We start from the raw sequence: 13,039 nt of genomic DNA, 5'->3' as shown, positions 1-13,039 counted from the left end.
GTAGTTTACAACATAATTTATAAACCTCATAATAATTTAATACCAAAAATACCCCTGAGTATAACCTGGTTTTTAGACTAAATTAGATAATGTGATCAAATGCCAAGAAAAAGGAAAAGTAAGAGAAAAAAAACTATTTGAACTAAAATAAAAATTTGAAGAAAAACTCAGGGACTAAAATGGCAATTTACTCTTTAAAGTCGTAAAGATAGATACTCATGAATATATCCAGCAGCATTCATCAAAGGAAGATACGAACTGACGTTAGGGTTTTGCTGAGATGGGGGACGACGATGTTACGAATGCCTGGCCCAAAATTGTTCCTGATAGAAAGGCGTTTTGGCCCCGTGGACATAAACCTTGCGGTCAGTGTCTATTGCTGGCTGTTTAATTGTTATTTGTATCATCGATATATAACGAACGATTCGAATGAATTGAACAGATGCGGTTAAGGAGAAGATCCTGTCTGCGTTTCGTAATGTAAAATCGTTTCCCTTAAAGAGGATAATCATTCAGTTTTGGGAACCGTTGGAAATCATTGCCGGTGTGAGAGTCCTTTCATGTTTTGGTAACCCTTTTGCCCTCTCTCCTGTTAACTATCGTCTCCGCAAATACAGGTCACTTTGTGTGAGGTATTACTATGCTATTATTCTTAATAATAATGATGGGCTTCAAGTAGACCACCCTGATATGATCATCAGCGGTGCTCCCCCGGCTACTGCATATCTCAACCTGTTTCCAGAGGTGGTTCTGGATCTTGGCCTTCACCGCGGAACTCCACTCGTAGATCTTGCTTTGGAATGTGAATTGACTTGTTTCATGATGATTCCTGTGTTTTCTGAAGCTGGGTGTGTTGGCGTGGTTGAAGTATCTATGAGAATTCCGGCTGATCTTATTGTAATATTCAATGATTTAAAACGTCAACTAAAGGTGGTATCGTTCATCATATGCTAGTAAGATATCATTACAAATTACAAGTTAGTTAGTTATTGATTCAAAGGTTTTTTTATATTTGCCTGCTGCAGGAAGTGGGCTTGTGTATCTGTCCCCCATGGCGATTTGTGCGTCCATACAAAGTATTTATAAATAAAATGTTTCTTATTGAATTAACATAGCAGCAAGTAGTATGATATATTATTGTCTAAATACTTTATTTTCTCCAAGCACAGGCTTTAAGCGTCGGTGATCTAACACTTGCCACTACTGAAATTAGGAAGGCATTACAAGTGGTTGTACAATCACATGCCATAACGCTAGGTCAAGTTTGGATGCCTTATGAGAGTCGGCGTTGCCAGATGAGCCGAATGTTACTGGGCAAATTACCAGGTTATTGCGTTGTTAATCCAGCCGGCGTTCATCTGTCGTCTATTGAGCTTTTTTTTCATGGCTTTCATTGCCTTCCTTTGAAAATGGGGGAGGGGCTTGTTGGGAGGACACTTGCAACTCGTCAACCACACCTGTGCAGAAACATTCACAAGTTGAGTGATAATAGGGGGGTGTTGGCGGTACTCTCTGCCAATTTCAAGTGTGCTTCTTTTGTGATATGCTTGACGAGCTCTCTCACAGGAGAAGTTAACTACGTGTTTGAGTTCTTTTGGCCCCAAACTCTTGACCACTTGGCCTTGATGGAGGCTCTGTTATTGACGCTAAGGGAGCATTTGCCAAGTTTCAAGTATGCTTCTGGGGCACGACTTGGTGATGAATTACTTGTTGTAGATGTTGACAATTCTTCTTCTTCAGGAAGTGCGAGCACACCTCTCAAGATCTTCCCACGAAACAAATCATCAGCAGCGGGTAGGAAGAGAACAAGGGCATCAGTAGTTATGAAGAGAGAGTCCCTTGAGGGCCAAAGTGAGTTGACCAACATCATCAATTCAGAAGGTGAGGATGATGATCTAATCATATTTGCAGTTTATAAAGTTGACTACAGGTTACTCTTCCTCCCAAGCTCATCCACATATGACAATTTTATGGAGAAAATTAAGCAGGAGTTTGAGTTGAATCCAGCTGGGACCTACAAGATCAAGTACCAAGTTCTTCCCGGAGAATGGTATAGTCTAACAGATGGCACATGCTTAAAGAGTTGCGTCTCATCATATCGGACATCAAAGAACATTGATCATGTTAAGTTACTTGTGCTGGCAGCGGATGACTAATACTTAGTTTCTTGTTTTATTTTGAGCCATATAAACTATAAAGGGGTTAGTTGAGTTTTTGGTAAACCACTTCTCACATCATTACAACTAGAAAACATGAATTGACAAAATCGCAAGCTAGATTCTTCATGTTACTCTCAAAACAAGCTCACTCACTCACTGCTTGTGCCTTGTGTAAGTCATTAGGTTTGGATTTTAAATAGACAGTTTTTGATAAATCATTTTGATTTTTACGTTTCAAAAGACTGATCATAACTTCAGCCACATACTTGTAACACTAGCGTATCAAACGGGATATCATTTCAAAGTCGACAAAGGGTAATACGATTGTATTCACAATAGGGGTGTGCAGAATTCGGGTTGACCCGAAATGACCGGAGAACTGGAGCAAGAATTAACCTAAACCGAAACCGTTAATATGCATTCAAGTAGGTCTTCGGTTCTGGCTTTTATGCCTTTTTGGGTTCAGGTCGGTTCTCGGTCCAGTATCGAAGATAACCAAAATTCTTTAAACCAAAAACAAAAAAGGCTCATGCCTATTAACCAAAATAATATGGACTTGTTAACCTAATCTATCAATACAAATACCATTATAATTGGCAAATCAATTTCTAAGCATGTCCAAGATGTTAATCCAGTTACTCTTAGACTATCACCAGTGTAAGAAGCTATTTCTACACATGCATAAGACCGTGGGGTATGGTGGAGTTTGGGTTGGGGCATTTGTTGACCGTGGGGTATGGTGGAGTTTGGGTTGGGGCATTTGTTGACCGTGGGGTATGGTGGAGCTTGGGTTGGGGCATTACATAATCCTAAAAATTACAAAATAACAAACCTAGAGCGTTAAATAAATTTCAAAAAGGTCGATTTTGTCGAACGCCTTTCGCTCCTTGCCTCGAAACTCTATATTCGCCACCGCCACCCGGTCCTCGTGGCTCAACTCGCCGCTCGGAACGGCTTCGTAGTAAGCTTTGAAACGCTCGAGCTTGGGCCGTAGCTCGCGCCATTTGTGTTGGCACGCGTTGAGGTTGTGGCGGTCATTACCGACGTTATGTCGGTAGGCTGCGAATGCTTCCACCCAATATTTTGTTTGGCCTGGTGGCCGTCCCTTCATAGCGTCAACGACGCTAGTCACGAGAGCCATTTCTTCTTCATGGGTCCAGGATGCCATAGCGGGTTAGCCGGTGGGGTTGGGTTCGTGGGATGGGGGGACCAGTGGTGGGTAGCCGGTGGGGTTGGGTTCATGGGATGGGGGGACTAGTGGGTTGGGGGTTACAATATATAGGGGTTGTTGGGTGACCGGGTGGCGGTTTGCTTTTCCCCCAACCGTTTGAACTTTAAATTCAAAATTTGAAACCCCGCTATGACGTGGCGGGTGAGCGAATGGGAGGCAGCCACCTAGCATGGCCATACCGCCCCACGCCCGGCTTGAAAGCCATGCTCCAACCCAAGCCCACCCGGAGTGGTGGCTTGAGCGTTTTACCCAACCCACTCCCCAACCCAAGCCCCATACCCCATACCCCATACCCCATGACCTAAAAACATTCATTTTCTTTCCAATTTCATAAACATGTTTACCAATACTTTCATATCCATATCATCACGACCTTGTTACATTTATTTTTGTAAATACTAATTTATACATTTAGTCTATTTTCTCATTATTAAAAAATTAATTGTGAAGGAGACCTAAATAATTTTTTTTATAATTAGTACGTAAATAAGATAAGTAAATGGATTTTTAAATACTGGAATTTCAAAACTAAAAAACAAAACATCACTTAATTTTGAAGGATACGTTGTGAAGAAAAAAATTAAAAAAAACTTAACATCCCTTAATTGTGATCTGTGAGTGAATCAGATACATTGGGAAGTGAAGGAAAACAAAACACTAGACGGGGTAGCTCAAGACCAAATAAAGTGACTTAAATACATGAATGCTCAAAAGGTTAAAAGGTTCAAAGGTTGAAAATCCGGGACCCAAGATAAAGCAACACGTAAACAGTAAATGGTCACATCTCTGATTGCTTCACCAACTCTCTCAGCCGCAAAAGTAACACAGGTCCACAGAATACAGTCTTTTATCCGCGGGTCAAAAGGCTTTAACCCCCGAAAGGGTAAGTCCCCCACTGCAAGCATGTTCACTAGTCAACAGCTTCCTCTTTGAGCGATGACTTTCCCTATAAATGTGACACTTCATTTAGTGCCCAGGACATTCTGGATCAGCTCTGATTCCAGACGAATCACTGGTCATTGTTCTTGAGTACTTGTTCTATACAACTTACTCTCCATCACATTTAACACACACATTCTTATGGCTCCCACATCCGAGACTGAACACATTTCAGTGGAGGATCCCGAGCAAACAACAAAATCAAACTAGTGAACCTCTCTCCACGTCTTGCAAACGTGGGGGGACCCCACTACCTGCGTTAGGCAAAACAAAACCCTTCTACTCTTTTGCCTAACTAACCCAGCTACTATCCTTGGTCTATTATTTGTTGCATCAACAATATTAAAAATTGAAAAGACACAAGAAACATTACATATTACATAATAATATATAAATTGCAAAAAAACAACAATATAGCACACTTTTCTTCATGCTCAGCTCGTGTGACGGGATCTATATCGCTTGTGTAGATAAAGAGTAATTTCTTTTCTTTTAGTTCAAGACAAGTGTTCATTTGAGTTTCGAAAGTTGTATACGTTTTTTTATTTAAGCTTTAATGACTTGGTTAACTCCTCAATAAGCTCGATTTTGTTTTTCTCATTAGATGGTTCTGCCTTAGCCTTCTCTTTCGTATTCTCCTTAGCCTTGTTCCTACCCATTAGACGGGTTAGCAATTCAACATCACCATTAAGAGGGATTTCGCCGTTGACATTGAAATAAGTATTTTGTGCGTCAGAAGCACTTGTGGTGTAGTTACCCATACTAGTTGTCTTTGTTCGTTTTGATGCTTGTGTACCATAAAATCTGACCAGAAACGAGAAAGAATTTAATGGTCGTATGGTGTTAGGTAACAAGATAGTGTGGAGCACATCAAGGAGGATACGTTCCTGTGGATTAAGCACAGGGCAAGGGGCGGGTCTTTAGACCGGAAAATGCGGCTAGATTTCGACATTTATTTGTTTGTGTAATTTAATTAGCCTCTAAGGAATTATTAGTTTTTTTATATGGTAATTGGCGGGTTGGGCCCATTTTTTTATCTCGCCCAGGGCAAAAAAAAAAAATTAACATTTTTCGGATACGGTCCTGTCTTAAATTTTTAACATTAATTTGTGTAATTTAATTAGCCTCTAAGAAAAGTCAATACCTTGTGCCATCATCAAAGCATACGTACATCATATCAAAAACATATATATATATCAAATACAGAGAATTTTAAGTTTTACCTTACCTTCCTACGCAATGAGATCGATCAAGTATTGGTTATCCACCGCCAGCCTACCTCTCTAACGGTAGGCAACACACGGAGTTTAATGAGCCCCATTCTCTGGCAACTCTCTAAGCATGTCAGACCAAACCATAGGCCCGGAGAAACTTCGTACTGGACCTTGTAGCTCCGAGCTGGATCCAACTCAAACTCCTTGTTAAGTTTCTCCATAACATTTTCGAATGTGGATGAGCTTGGGAGGTAGAATAACAAGGATTCGTTTCTGTAAGATGCTAATATAGCTAGATCATTGTCTTCGTCATCGTCATCGTCATCATCAGTACCTTCCGGATTGTTGACGCTGGTCAAGGGATTCAGGTTACTTGGACCCGTTCTCTTGAAACCCACTGATGCCCTTGTTTCATTTAGTGCCTTAGGTGCTTCTGATAATTTGTTTCCTGGGAGAATCTTGATCGGTGTGCTTAAAGAAGAATTCTCAACATCTACCACAAATAATTCATCACCAAGTTGTTCACCAGACGCAAACTTGAAACTTGGCAAGTAGTTCCTAAGAGTCAATAACAGAGTCTCCAACAGAAGCATATGGTTACGAGTGCAAGGCCAAAAGAACTCAAACGAGTAGTCAAGTTCTCTTGTGTGAGCGCTCCTCAAGCATATCACGAAAGAAGCACATTTGGATTTGGCATTGGCCGAGAGTAACGCCAATACCCCCTTATTATCACTCAGCTTATATATGTTTCTGCACAGGTGAGGTTGATGAGTTTGAAGTGTCTTCCAAGCGAGCCCCGCACCCGTATTCAAAGAAATCACATCAAACTTATCATAAAAGTCTTTAATGGAAGACAGAGGATCGTCGTCAAAATAAACAGAATACCCGCTAAGTTTCACTAGAAACTTCTGACAAGTGTTGGGTTCATAAGGGATCCAAACTTGACCAAGAGTCAAGCCATGTGATTCACAAACAATCTCTAATGCTTTTTCAATTTCGAGTTTGGCGACTTCCATATCGCCGGATATAGTCTGTTATTTAAATAAAAAAGACAAAGTATTTAGACAAACAGACCATTCAGAAACATACATACATACATACATACATACATACATACATACATTCGATTCGTTTAGGTTTATTTACCTTGTATGGCCAACTCCCTTGTACATGATAGATGCTCAGACTCACTCTCTACAAACAAACAAACAAGTTAATTGTTTCATGAAGATATATTTATGAAGACATACATAGATACCTCTAGTTCACGTTTCAACTCGATAAATATTGGAAGAAGAAGGGCGGGATGTTTCGTAGAGCACTCAACAACACCGACACATTCAGAAGAAGCAGAATGAAAAACAGGTAGCATGACACAACACTTTAGATCACATTCCAAACCGCAAACAGCCAACGGAGACCCCTGATGATCCCTCATGTCCAGAACCACCTCTGGAAAACGGTTCAGGAATGCAGTGACGACTGGACCACCGCTTATGATCCAAGCAGGGTTGTTATTTCTTTCATCAATACTAAATAGATACTTGGCAGAAGAAACCCTATATTTATCCTGTAGACGGCGATTATAAGGCGAAACAGCATAAGGGTTACGGTTAGCTTCAAGTACCAGCCTTCCTCCTCCTCCGTCATCCAGCGGTCGCCAAAACTGAAAAAATGTCCTCTTGAAAGGAAACGACTTTAGACCCTCAAACGCAGAATATATCTTCAAGTTAACCTCCCGAATCTCATCTGTTCAATTCTTAGAATTGAATTATCATAATAATACACATTATTAGATTAGATTTAATCAATACACAAAGTACAATACCGGAAGTTTTAAGTTCCCGGATCCAAAAAGTCTGTCTACCATAATAACTTCTCGACGGATCTCTCATCGCAGCGTCTCCAACCATCTTCGAATTTGCGTTCACAGTAAACCCCAATGTCAATTTTGAGTTCGCCCTTGCTCCGACGATGACCCCCTGATTGGGCCGACACGACAAAATCGAGAAAGTGGGTTTGGGTGATGTTATCTGAAAATTTAGATATGATTGCTTCAAAGAAAATATAGCTATAGCTTAAAAAATTACTCACTGCCAATGAATTCACGTTACTGTGTATTTTAGGCCAATGTTAAAAAAAGGTACGTTTTTTATGAACCGCTAACATGAAGACAAGGATAACAGTCACCCAATTCTCTCAGTTTCAAATAAGGAACCAAATGATCCCAAATATGACTTCAATCAAATAATCTTGGTTATTAGCCACCTTTTAATATGAAAAAGGAAACAAGTTTCAAAAAATTGCAGTTAGTAGAAGTTCATACTACGTAATCACTTTGTCAGTCTTCCTATGTGACTATTAGCATTACACAGTTTGGACCCACATTCAAATTTAAGTTGTGTGATTGTATTTGTATGAACCATTGAACACCAGCTGTCAAAAGCGGAAGGACCGTATAATCATCACCATTTTATAGCAACATCACATATGAACTACTAATAGCCAGAATTTACTTCAATCGGACATATTTACTTCATCTTCAATCAAACATAAGTTTTAAGTATGTTATTTATAGATTGAGTTTTAGAGTCTCGATTGTGCCAATGTGTATAACTGACTTGTCCTGTAAGTCATTCAAGTGGGCCAAATTCTGGCTCGCACACCCATTTTTTCTGTCCATAAACATCATGGAATGTGATACACATCAATAAGCTTATAAAAAATATCCTAAAACCTAAAAAGCTAACATATGGAGAATCAAAATGACAATAATCCATCAACACGCTAGCATATACCTCACACCTAGATCTCAGATTTCCTCATGCTTTACATAAGTTTAGCAACAGGTGATCATATAAAACTGAATTGCGACTGCTAAACAAACAATCCTAACAACCGAAAATTTTGCCATATTGACTGAGAATCCAAAATGCGGGTCACCCAGTTGGTTAATATGATGCAACTGAGCTGACTACTGAGAAGATATATATTATAAGTTTTTTGATAAATAAAGATATTGGGTTTTAACCGTTCTACTTTTATGACTCACAAGGGAGAAGAGTTAAGGAACTATACACTGCAGAACTCCACTCCAGCAAAAGCATATGTTAGTGTCTTAAAAGTCATTCACTTTTTGCACTAACGGTAATACTTCATTTACTTTTCTTGCTGCGTTCTTGGTCTAAAATATTCATTTCCTAAAGTTTTGTGTCACCTAGCTTGCTTTGTTTACAGTAGGAATCACTATGGGTATGATTACTTGGTATTGTTTGGTATATGTACAGGATTTAGATATCACTTCCAAAACCGATGTTTGGTTGGCTAAATTCAGATAAAAGAATGCATTAAAATTTCATTTTACAGTAGCTACTATTTTCTATCTTTTTGTACCAAAAAGACACAAATATACAACAGAACATAAAATTTCCCACTTCCTACTTAGCTACAAAAACCTATGCAGTTAAAAGACGCCAAAGGTGCGTGCCTAGGCGCCCAGGAAACGCAAGGCACAACAAATCAGTCTTGAGTGCAGCAAGGTGCACTGAATAAAAAAGGGCAACCAACAAATAAAAACAGTCCAAACAAGCCCAGACCCAGTCTAAACTAGCCAAAAAAACAAGTTTAAAACAGCTCAAAATCGCCTTAACCCTCCCCCCCCACCACACACCCAACCCCCAAAGTGAAAACCTAAACACCCACCCCCACCTCACCACCAACCAAAAACGTAAACCCCACCCCTAGTGGGTTTATTTACACTTTTTATTTTAAGTACCTTTGTATTTGATCCTAATCCTTATATTTCAAACTAAAATTTATAGAAATTCGTTTTTGGGTTTTCAAACTCATGGTAACCGACTGAATTCAAGTGAAGAAACTCGATTGATACAATTAAGAAAAACTCAAAGAAACGGTGTGAATAAGGGATGATCATAACGGAAACAGAGATCAACAAATTTAAAAACTCAGAAGAGGGAAAAAGAATTAGCAGCAGAAAAAATTACCCCAAATTTGGAAGAAATTACCCTTTAGTTGAGAGAATTAGGGCTTCAAATCGATTGTCTATCAAAGGAGTTCAATGCCTGTTTAAGTTTCTAGTTTTCACATCATACCCTCTTAAAAAAAAAAAAAAAGTAAACTTTCATTCTAAAAATCCTTATTTTTATAATGAGTAAACTGCCATTTTGGTCCCTGTGGTTTTGTCACTTTTGCCACTTTAGTCTAAAACTCAAACTTTTTGCATCTGGGTCCCTGTGGTTTCAGTTTTATTGCCATTTTGGTCCAAAAATGAAATCAGATCATATTTGTCTTATAAAATCCTGCAATTTTGTCATTTTCCTCAGGGGCAAATCAGGTCATATTTGTCTTATAAAATATGATATTTATTTATAAAAAGGAAATGATTTTTTTGCCCCTGCGGAAAATGACAAAATAGCAGGATTTTATAAGACAAATATGACCTGATTTCATTTTTGGACCAAAATGGCAATAAAACTGAAACCACAGGGACCCAGATGCAAAAAGTTTGAGTTTTGGACTAAAGTGGCAAAAGTGACCAAACCACAGGGACCAAAATGGCAATTTACTCTTTTATAATAGATACCGAAGTTTGGGACTTTAACCGATTGATAAGTAAACTTTCATCATTCTATAAATTCTTATCTATCTATGTATACTCTCAATAAAAGAAAATTCCCAGTGACATAAACGAAATACAAGTTACACATTATAAAAAGTAAAGGTAATAAAAGTGAAAGAGGGCCTAATATTTTCTTAATAGGGGCGTTTGGAATGTCCATTTGTGAAGCACGACGATGATCGCCGCTAAACTAGGTTAGAGTTGATATGAAATAGAAACCCTAAGAGAGAGAGAGAGAGAGAGAGAGAGAGTAGAACGAACTGGAATATATGTGTACGACTTGGAAATATGTGTGTTATTGAGAAGGTCATCAGTGATATATCCAGTCTTCAAGCCCATCAATGTTGTCCAAACCATTAAGCCCATGCCTAAATGTATCAAGCCCAACTTTAAAGTGTTACATGTAACAAAAAAAAAAACATAAACCAAATACAAGTTAGACATTATAAAAAGTAAAGGTAATAAAAGTGAAAGAGGGCCTAATATTTTCTTAATGAGGCGTTTGGTATGTCCATTTGTGAAGCACGACGATGATCGCTGCTAAACTAGGTTAGAGTTGATATGAAATAGAAACCCTAAGAGAGAGAGAGAGAGTAGAACGAACTAGAATATGTGTGTACGATCTGGAAATATGTGTGTTATTGAGAAGGTCAACAGTGATATATCCAGTCTTCAACCCCATCAGTGTTGTCCAAACCCATTAAGCCCATGCCTAAATGTATCAAGCCCAACTTTAAAGTGTTACATGTAACAAAAAAAAAAACATAAACGAAATACAAGTTAGACATTATAAAAAGTAAAGGTAATAAAAGTGAAAGCGGGCCTAATATTTTCTTAATGGGGGCGTTTGGTATGTCCATTTATGAAGCACGACGATGACCGCCGCTAAACTAGGTTAGAGTTGATATGAAATAGAAACCCTAAGAGAGAGAGAGAGAGAGAGAGTAGAACGAACTGGAATATGTGTGTACGATCTGAAAATATGTGTGTTATTGAGAAGGTCATCAGTGATATATCCAGTCTTCAAGCCCATCAGTGTTGTCCAAACCCATTAAGCCCATGCCTAAATGTATCAAGCCCAACTTTAAAGTGTTACATGTAACAAAAAAAAAAAACATAAACGAAATACAAGTTAGACATTATAAAAAGTAAAGGTAATAAAAGTGAAAGCGGGCCTAATATTTTCTTAATGGGGGCGTTTGGTATGTCCATTTATGAAGCACGACGATGACCGCCGCTAAACTAGGTTAGAGTTGATATGAAATAGAAACCCTAAGAGAGAGAGAGAGAGTAGAACGAACTGGAATATGTGTGTACGATCTGAAAATATGTGTGTTATTGAGAAGGTCATCAGTGATATATCCAGTCTTCAACCCCATCAGTGTTGTCCAAACCCATTAAGCCCATGCCTAAATGTATCAAGCCCAACTTTAAAGTGTTACATGTAACAAAAAAAACATAAACGAAATAGAAGTTAGACATTTTAAAAAGTAAAGGTAATAAAATGAATGAGGGCCTAATATTTTCTTAATGGGCCTAATATTACTTGATTTAATCAGGTAATATTTTCTTTTTCAAACGGTCCATCCGAGCTCATACCAACAAATGTTATCCGATTTACCTATAAAAAATTATAAATTTGTTTTTTATTACGTGAGTGAAAACTTTTGAGAGAGAGCATTTAGTGCCAGATCCAGGAGTGTTTTGGGGGTTTTGGGGAACCCTCTCGGTTTGGGAAAAAATGAAAAAAAAAATAGTGGAAATTTTATATGATTTAAAAAAATGATAAGAATTAGTGAAAATCTACCAAAAGAAACCCGGTACAAAAAATTCTTGAATGCGCCAGTGAGAGCATTTCCATTGTAAATTGTTTTAACTGAAACTTTGTGGTCTCCAACCATCCACAAACATTGCAACGAAACAAGTTGATATTTTTGCGGTCGAACACCGCTTATGCAATGGTATGTCTCATATCAACAAATAGACAATATTGAATTTACCTAATGTGTCACGCTTAGTTCATAACAAACTTGAGTAAAATAATTCGGATTATAACAAGTGTCGGTCTTTACACTAATGCTATGATCCTTTCACCATATTCATCTTTTTAACAAACGCTGCTACGCGACCCGCAGTTTTGCTCACATCTCAGCATGGTGAATTGTGAGATACCATAATGAAGTAGTTTATTTTTTATTTTAGTCGTGCATATTTTATTTTAACTAGTGTTAAGAAAATCCGCGCGTTGCGCGGTGGATGGAAAAAATCTTGTTTAACTACGGTACTGACACTTGTTATAACAACCAATAGAGAAAAAACTCATGATGTGACCAAAAATATACCAACACGGCGGAAATTTGATCGGTATCGGTTTATTTTGTTACGCCACCTACACTCGTTACAGCAACCCATAGAGAAAAAAAATCTTGATATGATCAAAAGATACTGACACGTGAATTATATCGATCAAAAACAAGTACAAGTTACATAAGATATATTAAAGAACCACATACCACATATAAAAAACCACTAACACATATATAAAAACCTTAAAAATGGAAGTTACTATTCATTCACTTCTTTTATTATTAGTATTACTATTCATTCACTTCTTTTATTATTAGTATACAATTAAGTTGTTTTTAATGTAATATAATTTTAATTAGGTATCTTTTAATCCCGTTTCACCCTGCTTCGACCCACTACCCATTTTTATCTTGTATTTGTTAAGCTTTTCTTTGCGGATTTTCTCGCACTACGTGGCAGGAATTTGGTATATATATGTTTGCATCGCGACGGTACCAGCACTCGCCCGCTCCGAAGAACCTGGTTGGGCCAATGCTATCATGACAAAATC

The 13,039-nt window shown here is 38.2% G+C and overlaps 2 protein-coding genes across 3 annotated transcripts; one reads left to right on the top strand and one right to left on the bottom strand.

The window, feature by feature from the left end:
* Nucleotides 1-231: 231 nt before the first annotated feature.
* Nucleotides 232-2,383, top strand: LOC110893928 (protein NLP7). The gene is made up of 4 exons (XM_022141084.1): nt 232-365; nt 443-930; nt 1,026-1,076; nt 1,170-2,383. Exons 1-4 carry the CDS (start codon nt 281-283, stop codon nt 2,154-2,156), a joined length of 1,611 nt encoding a protein of 536 aa, XP_021996776.1. The 5' UTR covers nt 232-280; the 3' UTR covers nt 2,157-2,383.
* A 3,030-nt stretch (nt 2,384-5,413) lies between these two features.
* On the bottom strand, nt 5,414-9,686 carry LOC110893927 (protein NLP6). Of its 2 annotated transcripts, none has more exons than XM_022141081.2 (5): nt 9,548-9,686; nt 7,372-7,576; nt 6,802-7,292; nt 6,690-6,737; nt 5,414-6,574 (listed from the first exon to the last, which is right to left on the bottom strand). In XM_022141081.2, exons 2-5 carry the CDS (start codon nt 7,454-7,456, stop codon nt 5,579-5,581), a joined length of 1,620 nt encoding a protein of 539 aa, XP_021996773.1. In that variant the 5' UTR covers nt 7,457-7,576; nt 9,548-9,686; the 3' UTR covers nt 5,414-5,578. The 2 variants fall into 2 exon arrangements, with proteins under 2 accessions (XP_021996773.1, XP_021996775.1); XM_022141083.2 differs by having other exon boundaries at nt 9,569-9,681.
* Nucleotides 9,687-13,039: the final 3,353 nt, after the last annotated feature.

The sequence above is a fragment of the Helianthus annuus genome, chromosome 12 (genome assembly GCF_002127325.2).
Source record: "Helianthus annuus cultivar XRQ/B chromosome 12, HanXRQr2.0-SUNRISE, whole genome shotgun sequence".
In the NCBI taxonomy this organism is placed as follows: domain Eukaryota; kingdom Viridiplantae; phylum Streptophyta; class Magnoliopsida; order Asterales; family Asteraceae; genus Helianthus; species Helianthus annuus.
This window is presented reverse-complemented; position numbering and strand designations above follow the sequence as displayed.

Bases quoted from the DNA above. Each gene is read 5' to 3' on its own strand.
- LOC110893928 (XM_022141084.1), top strand. From the start codon at position 281: ATGGGGGACGACGATGTTACGAATGCCTGGCCCAAAATTGTTCCTGAT. The intron at 366-442 runs GTCAGTGTCTAT...TGAATTGAACAG, and splicing joins CCGTGGACATAAACCTTGCG to ATGCGGTTAAGGAGAAGATC. The intron at 931-1,025 runs GTGGTATCGTTC...TGCCTGCTGCAG, and splicing joins ATTTAAAACGTCAACTAAAG to GAAGTGGGCTTGTGTATCTG.
- LOC110893927 (XM_022141081.2), bottom strand. From the start codon at position 7,456: ATGGTTGGAGACGCTGCGATGAGAGATCCGTCGAGAAGTTATTATGGT. The intron at 7,293-7,371 runs GTATTGTACTTT...AGAATTGAACAG, and splicing joins CCGGGAACTTAAAACTTCCG to ATGAGATTCGGGAGGTTAAC. The intron at 6,738-6,801 runs GTATCTATGTAT...GTTTGTTTGTAG, and splicing joins AGTTGAAACGTGAACTAGAG to AGAGTGAGTCTGAGCATCTA.